Source organism: Eretmochelys imbricata, chromosome 25 (assembly GCF_965152235.1).
Source record: "Eretmochelys imbricata isolate rEreImb1 chromosome 25, rEreImb1.hap1, whole genome shotgun sequence".
Classification (NCBI taxonomy): Eukaryota; Metazoa; Chordata; order Testudines; family Cheloniidae; genus Eretmochelys; species Eretmochelys imbricata.
Window position 1 is genome coordinate 4,570,509 of NC_135596.1, and position 17,020 is coordinate 4,587,528.

Consider the following 17,020-nt stretch of genomic DNA (forward strand, 5'->3'; position numbering starts at 1 on the left):
GATTCAAAACACAGAGGATTGTGTTGGGTGTGGTGTGCACACCTGGCAGTCCCTGCCCCAAAGAGCTCACTGGCCAAACAGCACCGGATGCTTGGCTGGAGGATCTGTGAGCACTTTTCAAATGATGCTCATCCGTGCCTCCTCACAACCCCCCACGTGCCCAGAGAAATCACCGTGCTCATCGGCTGCTGTTTAGAGCTGGTCACAGAGAATTAAGAGTTTTGCTTAATGAACAGGATGAATCCGTGCTAGAGTCAAGAATAGAACCCAGGCATCCTGACCCGCGTCCGCTCTGCTCTAACCATTAACTCCACTGCCCCTCAGTCCTGCTTTATGTCCATTTCCCAACATCTCCCGGGTGGGGATTTGGAGCTGGGGTCACAGGTAGAGTCTCAGCGGCCTGGGGAAGTTCCCAGCCTGGACTGGATTTCAAAACCCTCCTGTTCAGGACAGTTCGCCCTGCGAGAGACACAAGGCCTGTTTCTGATCCGGCCGTCAGTGGACTTGCTCCCAGGTGTGTCAGCTCAGAACCCGGGAAGCTGGGCTTCGAGACGTCAGGGCAGGGTCATTGCTTCACAGGATCATCCCGGGGCTGATGCGCGGTGTTGGGGCCAAATCTCTGCTGCATTTGCAGCTGCAGCTGTGGGGAATTTGCAGCTTCGGTGGCTCTGAAATGTTTCATGGTTTCATGTCGAACCCGCCAGATTGTTTAGGATGGAAACGTCCCCCCCCCATCTGAACAAATGGAAATGTTTTCATTATTTTATTCAAAAGCTTTTCATGTCAAAATTCCCTTTACTCGTTTGTAAATGCTCAACTTGTCAACAAAATGTTCTGTTGAGCCAAAAGGGGTTTAAAATGTTTTGCTTTGTTAAAAAATGTTGTTTTTGTTTTGACTCAAACAACTTTTGCCAATTTTTATGAAAAATCCCATTTGTCCAGCCCTCAGCCGCTGCCCAGCCTGCTGCCCATGGCTCCAGTGGTTTCTCCCCCTGACTTCTGGGGGGCTTGCAGCGTGTCGGCGTCCCAACACCTGCCTGGATTCAGCCCACTGCCTTTACTGGAAGGATTTATTACAACAGCACTAGGATTTATTTATCCTTCCTGATGGGGAAGGGGGGGCGGCGTAAATGGAAGCGGATGCTGCTCAATTTAAGGCAGATGCAGCTGAATATGGTCAAAAACCGGCTCCTCTCCCACCCCCACAGGGCCTGGTGTGTTGCAATCACTGAGCCACGGAGGGTCACCAAGTGCAGGATGAGCTCAGGCTCAGGGCTGACACAGGGGCCCCTTTAAACAGGCAGGACAGTTGCACCTTGACAGCGTTTCCGTCCCCTTTGCCCCCGGCTGTTGATCTCCGGCTGGGCTGCGAGTGATGTGTCAGCAGAGCGGTGTGAGGACCCTTGTCAGGAAGAGGGGAGTTAGCTGCTTTAGGCCCAGGTGGAATGCCCCCTGCGGGACACTTGGCTGAGCCGGCCTCCTTCCATCTTCACTAGGCTGCCGTGCAGCGTTGCTGTGCTCTGTTCCAGCCCAGAGGTGGCTGCATGGCTGGGGTGCACAAAGTGAATCCGGCAGGTGCAGACCGGTGTCAGAGGTGTGCACCGAGCAGGGTGATGCCAGTGCTGGGTAGGAAAACCTGGGTCAATGTGGCCTCTAACACCACCAAGCATCTGGAAAATCTGACCCAGCGGCACGGCACAGAACACGGGTCCCTGGGCCAGTCCCCTTCACTGAGAAGCTGCTTCCAAAGATGCAGAACCCAAGAGTGACTCATGTGCACAGCTGGTCTGACGGCCTCCCCAGGCGCCGTTCTGCTCTCCCAGCCCCAGGCTAACACCTCTGGTTGCAGCAGGGTGAGTCCTGATTTACTGCAGACCCCGGGCCTCCAGGAGGAGTCGGCTAGTCCCACCACTGCAAACCACGGGAGAGCAGCGCGCCTGGAGCAAGCCCCATCTGCAGTAGGGGGGCTGGGCTGGGCTGGCTCGTGGCTGCATCCTCGAGCCGGCAGAATGGCACCAAGGTGCTGGGCAGGGTGCAGAGGCAGCTCCTCCACACGGCTCACACCCCAAGCTGGTGCATAACCAGGGCACTGCAATGGCTCCCTCAGCCCACTCCCCGGACCTTGTGCACTGGGGCCCGTGGAGCCATGTCACTGTTAGGTCCTGGCATTCTGCACGCGGCCGTTGCACCCTGTGCTCAGTGCAGGCTGCTGCAGAGGAGACGCCCACACTACGCTCTCCCCTGGCTGCTTTCCTGTTCTCCTCCCTCCTCCGCCTGCTCTCTCAATCCACAATGATAAGGTCGTTCAGCTGAGAAGCATTCTTGGCTCTTTGGTTATGAAATGAAAGGGCACGGGGAGCCAGAATATGATGCTCAGCCTCATTCGCAGAGGTCGGTCAGAAAGATTCATGTATCTGGCAGAGCACGCTCCAGAACAGCGCTCTCCCCAGGACAGCTGCCTCCAACACCAGCCCGGCCTGCCGCTCCCGATAACTGGCTTTGAGAGACGTGGAGACGGCAGGGTGTCGGGACCACGGGGCGCCGGAGGATGGTGAAGGGACACTGGGGTCTTATTGCCAGCCCGAGTCTGGCTCTGTTCAAGGACAGATTTACAAGACTGGGGTCGAAACTGAAGCCTCACAACTGCAGATTAAAAATCCACTTAATGAAACTAATTGAAGAGGGGGGAGGTTCCTACCGATGTAACCCGGGGTTTGTCTACATGGGGAAATTGACGAGTATCGTTCCCTGTAATGAGATGCTGATTCCAGAAGTGGGTTAGGCTAAACCAGAAGAAGGGACTTGGACTGCAGAATGAGTGTGTCCACATGGGGAGCTATTCTGCATTTGCTCTAGCGGTTTAAATTCTAACCCTACCTTAATGCAGATTAATTTCCCTGGGTTCCTGAATCAGATTTTAAAATGGAGAGAAATTCCGGGAGCCAGCAAAGATTTCTGGCCAGTGAGTTTCTCTCCATCTTCTTGTCCAGCCCTTTAGCCTGGATTCATCTCCTGGCTCTCCTGATGACTGCAAGGTCTTGGGCAAGTCAGTGCCCTGCTCTCTGCCTCAGTTTCCCCATCAGTCCTGACACTCGACTTCCTCGGTCACGGGGCTTTGCCAGTGGATGTTCATAAAGAGTTTTAAAGGCCTTGTGCAAGTGCAGGCCGCACTCTCCAGCATGTTAACTGGTCCGACCCTCCGGGGCCAGTCCTGGACCAAGCCAGGCGAGTCGGTGTTGGATCCCCATGGAGAGCCCAGGCTGCTGGCTGCTCCGGTGCTGCAGCAGGGCTCCCTGAGCCTCCCAGTGTGGTCAGCCTCTGAAAGGTGATCCCAGCAGGGCAGAGGAGTGAAGCATCTGGCCTCCTCCAGCCAAGAGCCCCTGAGGGAAGCCGTGTCACAGGCCATGGGGCTCAGGAACCAGAGCAGGGCAACGAGCTGCACGGCTGCCATGAGTAGGACTCCAGGCGGGGACCTGGGTTCGCTTCCCCTCCCTGGCTGGGCCTGACCTAGTGCAATCGTAGGAAGCTGGGCTTGGCCCGAGCAGCACCCAGCACGACTGCTCTGGGCTGGGGCTCTGGAGCTAGTGCCAGAACCCCCCACCCCATGGACGGATCCCACCCCAGAGCCCTGCTGCTCTCTAGGGCCCAGCACTATGTTGTGTAAGTTGCGCCCCAGCTGCCCAGCACAGGCCAGAGCTCGAGGAGCAGCTCCATCCCGGCAGGCCCTGTGTGCGCGTGGGAGGGGTCCAGCCCCTGCGGACAGAAGGGCTCTGCCCAGACAGGCAGGCGGCCAAGTGTGATGCTTACCATGTCCTTGAGCCAAACCCCAAGGGCTAGATTGGACCCATGCTGGGGGTCGGGGAGGGGACTGCCTAGGGGGGCAAAACTGTGGCCCCTTCTCGGCTTGTGGGATTTCGAATGGACTCTAACCCAGCAGCAGCAGGTCACTGGCTGAGGATCCAGCCACGCCTCTCCGGGAGTCATCACTGCCTGGGTAAGGAGAGGGTTAAACAGGAGCAAGGACCCTCCGGATCGGGCACCGGTTTTCAAAACCAACCCTAATATCCCGTCTTTGCAGTTGTCTCCTGCTTACAGCCACCGCTCCAGTGTGGGGCAGGGAGGGGCTGCGGCCACACCCCTCTTCTCTAGCCCATGGCCCCTGCGCGAGGCCCTGCTGCACCCACTGCCCCCGGCAGTACCCACAGGCCAGACCCCCCAGCGCCGGGAGCCGTGCCAAGGGCTACAGCCTGATGGAGACTCGCAACCCCAATTGCTCTGGCTGACACCCCTCACTGTGGTGTCTGGGTGCTAGACAGCCCCCCACGCATTCGAATCCTGAGTAGACGATACAGCCTGACAAAGCTGTCTCTGATCTGAGCGCCAGTCGGGCTCCTAGCTTTGCCAGGCTTCCGGCACAAATGGCTGAGCTCGGCATGGCCCCTGCTTAGCCCAAGCCCATCCGTCTGAGGCTTGGTCAGAGCGCTCTGGGAACTCGGGCCTGACGCAATGTTCCTGGGGCTCAGGGAGGCCCATGATGCAGTTTGGTGTGGCCATGGCATTTGATTAATCGACCGGTTCCTGGCAGGTGAGCTGACCTGCTCCTAACAGACTCTAAAATCCCACCCCCAAATAGATCCCCCTGGAGAATTGGACGTCCCACACTGACACCCTCCGCCCCAGGCCCCCTCAGCCACACCCCTCTGCTTGCATCTGTCCCGGCTTTGGCCCTTCTGGCTACTCCCTATCGCCCCTTTCAGGGACAAATGGAAAGAAACAGCTTGCGAGCATCCCGGGACGGGCGCAAGAGATCGGCCAGAATCTAGGCGTCCGTCACAGCGAGCGGCCTGGATTATTTAGGGGCTATTTGACAGCAGATGAGCTGAAAACAAGTTTCTTTAAACAATGCACCAATGGGGATTAGTGCAATTGTGTAAACATCCCCAAATGACTTTCCTTCAGGGAACGTGTTGTGTGCGCAGAGAGCGGGCTGCTAATGCAAACCAGCTGCTCAGCCTCTCCCAGAGAATCGCCATCTTCCCAGGAATGAGCACATGGTGCCGGGTCGGTTCCCCAGCCCCACCCGGCCCGTCAGCGCAGGGCCTCTCTCTGGATCCCCTTCTCCAGGAGCCTGCCCAAGAGGGCCAATTGGCAGCAGGTTCCATGATGATGAGACAAAGGGACTAAACTGAGACATCCTCCCCCAGATTCATCCCACATGGGCCCCCAAGCGGCCTATTGGTGCAGGATTGGAACCAGCAACCTAGAGGGAAAAGATGCCGTGTGCCCATAGTTATGATCAATGCCCCGAGCAAGCCAGGTCCCCCTTTACAATGGTTTTTCCTGAAAAGCACAGATGCTCAGAACTTGCTCGTTCCAGCTGTAGCTCCCAGGGGTCTGTTACCGCTTTCTGATCCGACTGGCTAGCCAATCGTCAGGGTCCTTTAGGAGGGGAAATAGATGATGAAGGCAGGTGCTTCTTTTGTGCAATCCTGTTTATTTGCAAGAGGATGTAAAGTCGTTTCCCTGCACACTGCAGGAATCATAGAATATCAGGGTTGAAAGGGACCTCAGGAGGTCATCTAGTCCAACCCCCTGCTCAAAGCAGGACCAATCCCCAACTAAATCATCCCAGCCAGGGCTTTGTCAAGCCTGACCTTAAAAACTTCTAAGGAAGGAGATTCCACCACCTCCCCAGGTAACGCATTCCAGTGTTTCACCACCCTCCTAGTGAAAAAGTTTTTCCTAATATCCAACCTAAACCTCCCCCGCTGCAACTTGAGACCATTACTCCTTGTTCTGTCATCAGCTACCACTGAGGACAGTCTAGATCCATCCTCTTTGGAACCCCCTTTCAGGTAGTTGAAAGCAGCTATCAAATCCCCCCTCATTCTTCTCTTCCATAGACTAAACATCCCCAGTTCCCTCAGCCTCTCCTCATAAGTCATGTGTTCCAGTCCCCTAATCATTTTTGTTGCCCTCCACTGGACTCTTTCCAATTTTTCCACATCCTTCTTGTAGTGTGGGGCCCAAAAGTGGACACAGTACTCCAGATGAGGCCTCACCAATGTCGAATAGAGGGGAACAATCACGTCCCTCGATCTGCTGGCAATGCCCCTACTTATACATCCCAAAATGCCATTGGCCTTCTTGGCAACAAGGGCACACTGTTGACTCCTATTCAGCTTCTCGTCCACTGTAACCCCTAGGTCCTTTTCTGCAGAACTGCTGCCGAGCCATTCGGTCCCTAGTCTGTAGAGGTGCATTGGATTGCTCCGTCCTAAGTGCAGGACTCTGCATTTGTCCTTGTTGAACCTCATCAGATTTCTTTTGGCCCAATCCTCTAATTTGTCTAGGTCCCTCTGTATCCTATCCCTACCCTCCAGCGCATCTACCTCTCCTCCCAGTTTAGTGTCATCTGCAAACTTGCTGAGGGTGCAATCCACACCATCCTCCAGATCATTTATGAAGATATTGAACAAAACCGGCCCCAGGACCGACTCCTGGGGCACTCCACTTGATACCGGCTGCCAACTAGACATGGAGCCATTGATCACTGCCCATTGAGCCCGACAATCTAGCCAGCTTTCTATCCACCGTATAGTCCATTCATCCAGCCCATACTTCTTTAAGTTGCTGGCAAGAATGCTGTGGGAGACCGTGTGAAAAGCTTTGCTAAAGTCAAGGAACAACACATCCATGGCTTTCCCCTCATCCACAGAGCCAGTTATCTCGTTATAGAAGGCAATTAGATTAGTCAGGCATGACTTGCCCTTGGTGAAACCATGCTGACTGTTCCTGATCACTTTCCTCTCCTCTAAGTGCTTCAGAATTGATTCCTTGAGGACCTGCTCCATGATTTTTCCAGGGACGGAGGTGAGGCTGACTGGCCTGTAGTTCCCCGGATCCTCTTTCTTCCCTTTTTTAAAGATGGGCACTACATTAGCCTTTTTCCAGTCGTCCGGGACCTCCCCCAATCGCCATGAGTTTTCAAAGATAATGGCCAATGGCTCTGCAATCACATCCGCCAACTCCTTTAGCACTCTCGGATGCAAGGCATCCGGCCCCATGGACTTGTGCTCGTCCAGCTTTTCTAAATAGTCCCGAACCACTTCTTTCTCCACAGAGGGCTGGTCACCTCCTCCCCATGCTGTGCTGCCCAGTGCAGTAGTCTGGGAGCTGACCTTGTTCGTGAAGACAGAGGCAAAAAAGGCATTGAGTACATTAGCTTTTTTCATATCCTCTGTCACTAGGTTGCCTCCCTCATTCAGTAAGGGGCCCACACTTTCCTTGACTTTCTTCTTGTTGCTAACATACCTGAAGAAACCCTTCTTGTTACTCTTAACATCTCTTGCTAGCTGCAACTCCAGGTGTGATTTGGCATTCCTGATTTCACTCCTGCATGCCCGAGCAATATTTTTATACTCTTCCCTGGTCATTTGTCCAATCTTCCACTTCTTGTAAGCTTCTTTTTTGTGTTTAAGATCAGCGAGGATTTCACTGTGAAGCCAAGCTGGTCGCCTGCCATATTTACTATTCTTTCTACACATCGGGATGGTTTGTCCCTGTAACCTCAATAAGGATTCTTTAAAATACAGCCAGCTCTCCTGGACTCCTTTCCCCCTCATGTTATTCTCCCAGGGGATCCTGCCCATCAGTTCCCTGAGGGAGTCAAAGTCTGCTTTTCTGAAGTCCAGGGTCCTATTCTGCTGCTCTCCTTTCTTCCCTGTGTCAGGATCCTGAACTTGACCATCTCAATCAAACAGCAATAGACCATTTCTTTGGTTACAGTTCCAAGCCCCTCTTAGCCAGCACTCTGCCCAAAAGATCCCTCTTGGCTTTTTGCCTGGGGCTTTTTGCTCCTCCGTGTGTTTCTGCTGCTTCTCTCTTGCACACAGCTGCAACTTAATCAGTCCCCCACTCTTGTGTTTTGTTATCTGACCCCTGGGAAGCCCCTGGTGCATCTCCTACTCTAGCGTTCCCTGTGCTGTGTTTTGGGTTGTTGCTCTGATTGTTTCATAAAGGAGCTTAATTGTTTCCTACCTTTCTCCTGAACGAAGGCAGCTGTTATGCCCACCAGTTTCAAGGAGTCTGCACCCAGCTACCAGCATAAGAGGCCTTTACAATGGCAGCCCAATACCATCTCCGCTGCACAGCGAGGAAGTGACTGGAGCCAGGCCACACAAGTGAACCCAGTCCCAGGCTGTGTTCAGCTGTTAGTACGGTAGCACCTACGAGCCAGCCGAGGATGGAGCCCCGTTGTGCCAGGCACGGCACGGGCAGAGAATAGCTAGAGCTGGCCCTGGCATTGAAACAGACCCGACCGACCTGCGGAGGGGGAAGGGGCGTAACAGGCAAGCAGAGCGATGGTTGCAAATGTCATGTTGTTAGTGCCGGGATTTTGGGGGTGGGGGTCACTAGATGGGGAAGAAAGGAGGGATCAGGGCTGGGGGGAGGGAGGGAAGGCAAGGTGGGGAGTCGGCGCCAGCAGCCAGTGAGCACAGGGAGAGAATAGCCTGTTGAAGCCGCTGGGTGGATGGCATCACCTGTGTACGAGGTCCCTGCTGTAGAATTACTTCTAGGGCTGCTCTGGGGGACCCCCTCTGGGCTTGCTTTCTTCCCCAGCTCCCCTGGCTTGGGGCTCCTGGGGGGCCCCTGAGGGTGGGGAGAAAGAGGATGCCTCCTTGCAGCTGGAGATGGCTGCACTCGTGCCGTTAGGCTCCAGGCCAAGGCTGCTGGCAATCGCCCATGGCAGCGAGCGCGTCTCGGAGCACTGGTCCGCAGTCCTCCCTGGAGTGATCCCAAACAGGAGCCATCTCCTGCGCTTCCAGCCCACTCCCCACCTTTCCCAGCACAACAGCCTCGCCCCTCCCGCGCCCTCAGGGCAGCGACTTGCCCCCGGCGCTAGGGCATCAAAGTACCAACGGGCACAGAGACAGGGGCTGCAGCTAAGGTTGCACGGAGAGTGAGCGCCAACACATGGAAGAGAACCCTATCTGGGTTAAGATTAAACTCGATGAGTTTATGGAGGAGAGGGTATGATGGGATAACATGGTTTTGGTAATTAATTGATCTTTAAATATTCATGGTAAATAGGCCCAATGGCCTGTGACGGGATGTTAGATGGGGTGGGATCTGAGTTACTACAGAGAATTCTTTCCTGGGTGTCTGGCTGGTGAATCTTGCCCACATGCTCAGGGTTCAGCTGATCGCCGTATTTGGGGTCGGGAAGGAATTTTCCTCCAGGGCAGATTGGAAGAGGCCCTGGGGGTTTTTCGCCTTCCTCTGTAGCATGGGGCATGGGTCACTTGCTGGAGGATTTTCTGCTCCTTGAAGTCTTTAAACCACGATTTGAGGACTTCAATAGCTCAGACATTGGTGAGAGGTTTATTGCAGGAGTGGGTGGGTGAGATTCTATGGCCTGCGTTGTGCAGGGGGTCAGACTAGACGATCATAATGGTCCCTTCTGACCTTAGTATCTATGAATCTATTAATCTAAAACCCAGGAGTCCTGACTGGCCCCTCTACCCAACCTCTCCGAGTTGACACTGGGACCCATAGCATGGAGCTCTGTAATGCACTGGCTGAGTGAGGTGGGGACCCAGCTGGTGGCTGGTCCTGCTAGAGAATAAGAGCCTACTACTTCTGCCAGTGAAGGATCTGTTCCGTGAGCTCGAGTGGCAGAGGCTTGTGCTTTTGGTGCCAAAGATCCTGCTGCCAGCGCTTGCCTGGGGGGTTCCCGACACTTTTACCCGACGTGGGGTATCAACCGAACGGTGCCCCGGGGACTGAGCCCCAGCCCTTGGCACCCAATGGCACAAGCTGGTGCTCTGGGAGCCACTGCATTAGGCCAGCAGGAGCCATGTGGGGAGGGCACCATGGGAGTGGTGCTGGGAGCTGCTGGCCGGGTGAGCCAGGCGTGACACTGACTTGTCCCCTTTCTCCCCGAAGGGCTGGCGGAGCAACCTGGGCACCTCCTGCTGCTTCTCTGGCGAACGAGTGAGCCGGCAGGAGTGAGGCTGGTGCAGGGCAGTGCCCAGCCCCCAGGAGAAGGCCCCACCAGGCTGCAGCACCGTGAAGCCCAGCTAGAGTGAAGCCAGAGGCTGGGCTGTGGAGGTGCCGTGTGCGTTGTGGGAGCCGCCCTGCCCGTGGCCGGGGATGGAGGCCAATGGCAGCCTGGCCAGCGAGATGGGCTCGTGCTTCCGCAGCACCAACCTCAGCACCAACCTCAGCGAGAACGGCAGGAAGCTGATTGTCTCGCGCTGGTTCTCCACTGTCTTCGGCAGCATCGGCCTTGCCTCCAACCTCTTTGCCCTCTGTGTGCTGGTCAGCTCCTCCCGGAAGATGCACAGCCGTGCCCGCTCCTCCTTCCTCATCTTCCTCTGCGGCCTGGTCGTGACGGACTTCCTTGGCCTGCTGGTGACCGGGACCATCATCATCTCCTACCACTTCACCAAGTTCAACTGGATGGTGGTCGACCCTGCTTGCTACCTCTGCAACTTCCTGGGCCTCTCCATGGTCTTCTTCGGCCAGTGCCCGCTGCTGCTGGGCGCCACCATGGCCGGGGAGCGCTTCTTTGGCATCAACCGCCCCTTCTCCCGCTCCACCAGCATGTCCAAGCGCCGAGCCTGGTTCATGGTAGGCATGGTCTGGGCCTTCTCCTTCTCCCTGGGACTCCTGCCCATCCTGGGCCTGGGGGACTACACCCTGCAGTATCCCAACTCCTGGTGCTTCATCACTCTGCTGCATGATGCCAAGAACGTCACCTTCTGCCTGATCTTCGCCCTGCTGGGCATCCTGGCTGTAGGCCTCTCCTTCCTTTTCAACACGGTCAGCGTGGTGACGCTCTGCCGGGTCTACCATGACCGCGAGTCAGTGCAGAGGCGGCGGGACAGCGAGGTGGAGATGATGGTGCAGCTGGTGGGCATTATGATCATTGCCACCGTCTGCTGGTTACCCCTGCTGGTAAGGCCCCCCCCAGGGTTGGCTTCGCAACCGGGTCACAGATGCATTCACCTGCTGAACGCTGCCCAGCGGGCAGAGTCCCCAGCCCCTGCCACGCTGGATCCCCCAGCTGCTGGCTTTCCAGCCAGCATTCGCTGCCCCTGGGCTAGGACACAAAGGGATCAGCAGGGGCCTTTATGGCCTTATTTTAGCATTCCAGTCAATCCCGACCCGCAGCCCCCCATTAGCCCAGCCCTGGGCTCCCCCAGCTCTGCCGGTGCCCCTCACTCCCAACCTGCAGCCCCCTGCTAGCCCAGCCCTGCCCCGCCCCCAGCTCTGCCGGTGCCCCTCACTCCCAACCTGCAGCCCCCTGCTAGCCCAGCCCTGCCCGCCCCCAGCTCTGCCGGTGCCCCTCACTCCCGACCTGCAGCCCCCTGCTAGCCCAGCCCTGGGCTCCCCCAGCTCTGCCGGTGCCCCTCACTCCCGACCTGCAGCCCCCTGCTAGCCCAGCCCTGGGCTCCCCCAGCTCTGCCGGTGCCCCTCACTCCCGACCTGCAGCCCCCTGCTAGCCAAGTCCCGAGTCTACCCGAGGGCAGCACTTCTCAGAGCCTGGGTCACATGCCTTGGGCTTGCGGGGCTGGTGCCCGCGGGCTAAAACCAGCCACCTCCATGTTCCCGCTGGGGCTGGAGCTGGGTTGTGAGTCCCTCCCCCTCCCCAGGTTTCAGAGCCGGGCGCCTGCCTGAGCCCAAATGGCTTGGTCCCGTGACAGGTGCCCGGCTGGTGCTGAGCCTCGGTGCCACGTGGGGGCGGAGGGGCATGGGGGGGGGTTGCAGTGTGTGTGGGGGGGGTTGCAGTGTGTGTGGGGGAGGGGGTTTGCAGTTTGGACGAACCCTTCGAGCTTGGCTCTATACACTGTGCCCTGGGTGCCCCCCTGAGCCGTCGGCACCCCTTAGCCCGGCCCGCTCTCACCAGGACGCCCAATGCCCCTCGCCCAGCCCCCCTGCGGCTTGGCCCCCCATCAGCCCTGAGCTGGGCTCTGCAGTACGGACAAGCAATAATCAGCATCAGGATCTGGCTGCTCCTGCTCTGGCCTGTCCCCCCACCCCAGCACAGCCACTACCTTGGCTTTAGCTCCCCTCTCCTCACTGGAACCCCCAAACTTCTGCCACACCTCCCCCCTGTCCTGCTGACCCCCCCCCCCGGCCTTCCCGACCCCGTCCCCTGGCCTGCTGCCCCATCCCTGTCTGTCCAACAGCCGCTCCCTTATCCTGACCTCACTGACCCCCCCTCGACTATCCCACGCGATATGGACAAAGCTGAGCTCCTGATGGTCCATCCTGGGCTGTTCCCAACCCCTCCCTCGGCCCACAATGTGACGATTCACCTCCCCTTCCCAACGCTTCACAGCCAGGCTGCAGCCTGCACCCCATTTCCAGGATCCCCCCAACTCCTCTGTGCCTGCCTCAGTTACAGCAAGGCCCCCCTCCCCCCCCGCTGCAGCTACAACTGCTAGACTCCCCTTCTGCCCCCCCAACACTGCTAGTCCCTGCATAGCCCCCTGTCAGGGTTCCTTCCCCACTCTGAACTCTAGGGTACAGATGAGGGGACCTGTATGAAAGACCCCTAAGCTTATTCTTACCAGCTTGGGTTAAAACTTCCCCAAGGCACAAACTTTGCCTTGTCCTTGAACCGTATGCAGCCACCACCGAGCCTTTTAAACAAAGAACAGGGAAAGAGACCACTTGGAGACGTCTTCCCCCAAAATATCCCCCCAAGCCCTACACCCCCTTTCCTGGGGAGGCTTGAGAATAATATCCTAACCAATTGGTTACAAAATCATCAAAGACCCAAACCCCTGGATCTTGGAACAATGGAAAAACCAGTCAGGTTCTTAAAAGAGGGGTTTTATTAAAAAAAAAAAAAAAAAAAAAAGGTAAAAATCCTCTCTGTAAAATCAGGAAGGAAAATACTTTACGGGGTATTCAGATTCAAAACACAGAGGATCCCCCTCTGGGCAAAATTTTAAAGTTACAGAAAACAGGAATAAACCTCCCTCTTAACACAGGGAAAATTCACATAAAACAAAAGATGAACTAACCCGCCTTGCCTGGCTTATCTAGACTGGTTGCAATATTGGAGACTTGGATTAGGATGGGTTGGAGAAGATGGATTCCTGTCTGACCTCTCTCAGTCCCAAGAGAGAACAACCACGTAAACAAAGAGCACAAACGAAAGCCTCCCCCCACCCAAGATTTGAAAGTATCTGGTTCCCTTATTGCTCCTTTGGGTCAGGTGCCAGCCAGTTATCTGGGCTTCTTAACCCTTTACAGGTAACAGGATGTTGCCTCTGGCCAGGAGGGATTTTATAGCCCTGTGCACAGAAAGGTGGTCACCCTCCCCGTTATATTTATGACACCCCGTCCCCAGCCATGCCGGCCTCGAGATCCCCACAGCACAGTTCCACCCCCTCCATCAGCCCCCAGCCCCTGCCCACTTGCTGGTGCTTGATTTATAACTACCCAGCCTCCTTGGCCACTGTGCCCTGCCTGCCCCATCCAGTGAGGTGCCCCCCACATCCGGTGTGCTCTGACCCACTGCCCCCCCAGCGTGCCCTGCCTACCCCCATCTGACCCGCACCCTCCCCGCCAGGGTCTGTATACCCCATCTCCACCCCCTGCCATGCCCTGCCTATCATCCCCCCCCCCCACACTTCCCCAGTGTGCCCTGCTTACCCCATCTCCCTCCCCCACAGTGTGCCCTGCCTGCCCTGTCTGGCTAGGTGCCCCTCCTACCCAGTGTGCTCTACCTACCCCATCTCCCCCCGCCATACCCTGCCTACCCCTATCGCCTACCCCACCTGGCTAGGCACCCCCCACCCCCATGTGCCTCACCCCTCAGGTGAGAAGGCATGGACAGACAGACAGCCGCTGTGTGACCCCATGTGGGGGGATGGACAGATGGACAGGCGCTGTGTGGCCCCAGGCAGGTGGCAGGATGGCCAGGACATGGGCCATGACACAGCTTTGGTCCCAGGACCACTGAGCCCCCCAGCCCGCCCCTGTTCCTACCCCTAACCTCTCCCCTCCCCCCCAGATATTTATCATCCAGACGGTCCTGCAGGAGCCCGCCCCCGGCTTGCTGCCCCGACACATCCCGCGGCAGACCGAGGAGATGCTGCTGATCTACCTGCGCATGGTCACCTGGAACCAGATCCTGGACCCCTGGGTCTACATCCTCTTCCGCAGGGCTGTGCTGAAGCGCATCTACCCCAGCCTCAAGACACGGCCCTCCATCGTCTCCCTCTACCCCATGCTCAACACCTCCCTGCGCCGCAAGCTCACTCAGGAGTCTGTGCTGCAGTAGCCGAGGGCATCTGGGCGGGCAGCGAGCAACGGGCCCAGAGTAGGCACTGCCAGGGCCACCTGCTCGGGGGGCACGAGGGGGGAGACAGGCCCCAGCCCTGGACTCAGGCTGCCCCAGGGACAGCAAGTTTGGGTTGGCACCTGAACCGATGTTGCCTCCAATCTCTGGACCCGGCTTGCCTGGCAGCAGGGAGCTGTGGGGCTGAGCTCCCTGCCTGGCCCCTGCCAGGAAGCATGAGGTTGGATGCCTCAGCCGCGGGCTGGCAGAATGGGGATCTCAGCACCAGCTCCAAATGCCACGCCCCACCCTGGATGGTGCCCATGGTGCTCCTGGGGTGGGTGCTGAGAGCCCTGGGATGGAGATTCCCTCCCCCCGAATTCGACCTCCCTGACTCTTGGCTTTATAACTTGGGCAGAAAAGCTACTTTAAAAACCCACAGTCCTTGGAGTAGGAGCCGCCCCCCCTCCCCACCGCGCACCCCAGCTGCATCCACCGCCAGCGTGTCCCCCCCAGACTGCAAGTGCACCCCCTCGTGCGTCACTCACAGGCTCATCCCGGCTTCCCTCCCGGTGTCTGCCGACAAGCTGCACCCGGCGCCAGATGGGCCGGGGGTCACGGCTGGAATTTCCTGCCTGGGCCTTGGCTGAGTGTTGAACTCGGCCCCATGGACAACAGCCCCCGCTGCTGCTTGGTAGGGAGCCATTGTCCCTGCAGCCTGGGGAGGGGGCAGGAGAGGGCTGGGGGGTGCAGGAGGGAGACGGGGCTATCTAGAGGAGCAGGATAGGGTTGGGGGCTGTCCAGACGCAGGAATAGGACAGGCTGGCTGGGGGACGGGGGCTGTTCAGGGGCAGGATGGCAGAAAAGGCACAGGCTGGGGGGGGAGGGGGCTGTTGGGGGGGCACAGGACAGGGATGTGGCTGTCCAGGGGGAGAGGGCTGTTGGGGGGGCAGGAAGGGGACAGGCTGGCAGGGGGAGGGGGACAGGAAGGGGACAGGCTGGCAGGGGGAGGGGGACAGGACAGAAATGGTGCAGGACAGGGATGGGGCTGTCCAGGGGGAGGGAGCTGTTGGGGGGGCAGGAAGGGGACAGGCTGGCTGGGGGGGGCAGGACAGGGATGGGGCTGTCCAGGGGGAGAGGGCTGTTGGGGGGGGCCAGGAAGGGGACAGGCTGGCAGGGGGAGGGGGACAGGACAGAAATGGTGCAGGACAGGGATGGGGCTGTCCAGGGGGAGAGGGCTGTTGGGGGGGGGCAGGAAGGGGACAGGCTGGCAGGGGGAGGGGGACAGGACAGAAATGGTGCAGGACAGGGATAGGGCTGTCCAGGGGGAGGGGGCTGTTGGGGGGGCAGGAAGGGCGCAGGCTGGCTGGGGGGGGCAGGACAGGGATGGGGCTGTCCAGGGGGAGGGGGCTGTTGGGGGGGCAGGAAGGGCGCAGGCTGGCTGGGGGGGGCAGGACAGGGATGGGGCTGTCCAGGGGGAGAGGGCTGTTGGGGGGGGGCAGGAAGGGGACAGGCTGGCAGGGGGAGGGGGGACAGGACAGAAATGGTGCAGGACAGGGATGGGGCTGTCGGGGGGGGGGCAGGAAGGGCGCAGGCTGGCTGGGGGGGGCAGGACAGGGATGGGGCTGTCCAGGGGGAGGGGGCTGTTGGGGGGGCAGGAAGGGCGCAGGCTGGCTGGGGGGGGCAGGACAGGGATGGGGCTGTCCAGGGGGAGGGGGCTGTTGGGGGGGCAGGAAGGGCGCAGGCTGGCTGCGGGGGGCAGGACAGGGATGGGGCTGTCCAGGGGGAGGGGGCTGTTGGGGGGGCAGGAAGGGCGCAGGCTGGCTGGGAGGCCATCAATCCCCGCAGCAATCCGCACGCTCATTCCAGCAATAAAAGTCTGGTTGGTTCCACTCTCGGCGCCGGGCTCTGCGGGGAAGGTGCGTGGCGAACTCCTGGGAGCTGGTTTTTAACATGGGCTGTCCAGGCTCCGGGCCCTGAGCGACTCTGGGGCCGACTGGAGCGCGGCCGGGCAGGCCCAGCCCTGGTGCGCCACATGGGGAAGAGACTTGAATTCACACTCCTTAAACCTTGTTGAGGTTGGCTTGTCAGCGTTAATGTGAGGGAGGGGAGAGCTCCCGGCCCCCCCAGCCCAGGCACTCTGTGGCCCTTCCCCCGCCCGACAGGATTTAACAAACCGGGGGCCTTGTGCTTTGGGGCCCGTTAGGTCGCTTGCCTTCCACGTTTCCCACTGTTTCCCCCACAACCACCGGAGCCAGAAACTGACCTTGTTTGTTTGTTTTTAATGAACCCCCAGATTGTTCCACAATCCCGGGACTCCGGGAGCTGGGGCTCTGAGAAACTCATCACATATCACAAGTTGTGAGCTCACATGGTGACTCCTCCCCGCCCCAGGCTCTGTGGAGCCCAGGACCGTCTCTCTCCCATCAGCGGCCGCTCCTCATCTCAACCCTCCCCGTGTCCCGAGAGATGGGCAGTGAGACCCAAGGGGCCCGGGGCCTCCAGAGCAAACGAGCGGAGAAATACAGAGGCTTTGAACAAGCCGAAGCCATCTGGCTCTCTGCCCTGGTCACTGCCAGTGGGCACGGCTCCTCCATGCACCAGGGTAGGGCCTGGGCCTGCCCCCACCCCATGGGGAGTAGGCAAGGTGGCCAGTGCTGAGCAGCCTGCGGCCAGGGCAGCCCTTCACCCTCACGGCCTCCCTTGAGGCTGCCACCC

General features: G+C 58.5%; 1 protein-coding gene across 1 annotated transcript; it reads left to right on the plus strand.

Annotated features, from left to right (window-relative positions):
• The first annotated feature begins 10,155 nt into the window (after positions 1-10,155).
• Positions 10,156-14,305, plus strand: TBXA2R (thromboxane A2 receptor). Its single transcript, XM_077805402.1, has 2 exons — positions 10,156-10,962; positions 14,036-14,305. Exons 1-2 carry the CDS (start codon positions 10,156-10,158, stop codon positions 14,303-14,305), a joined length of 1,077 nt encoding a protein of 358 aa, XP_077661528.1.
• The last annotated feature ends 2,715 nt before the right edge of the window (positions 14,306-17,020 follow it).

What these genes read in the sequence shown, in the direction of transcription:
- TBXA2R (XM_077805402.1), top strand. Translation starts at nt 10,156, where the DNA reads ATGGAGGCCAATGGCAGCCTGGCCAGCGAGATGGGCTCGTGCTTCCGC. An exon ending in TCTGCTGGTTACCCCTGCTG is followed by an intron (nt 10,963 to 14,035) that starts GTAAGGCCCCCC and finishes CCTCCCCCCCAG; the next exon opens with ATATTTATCATCCAGACGGT.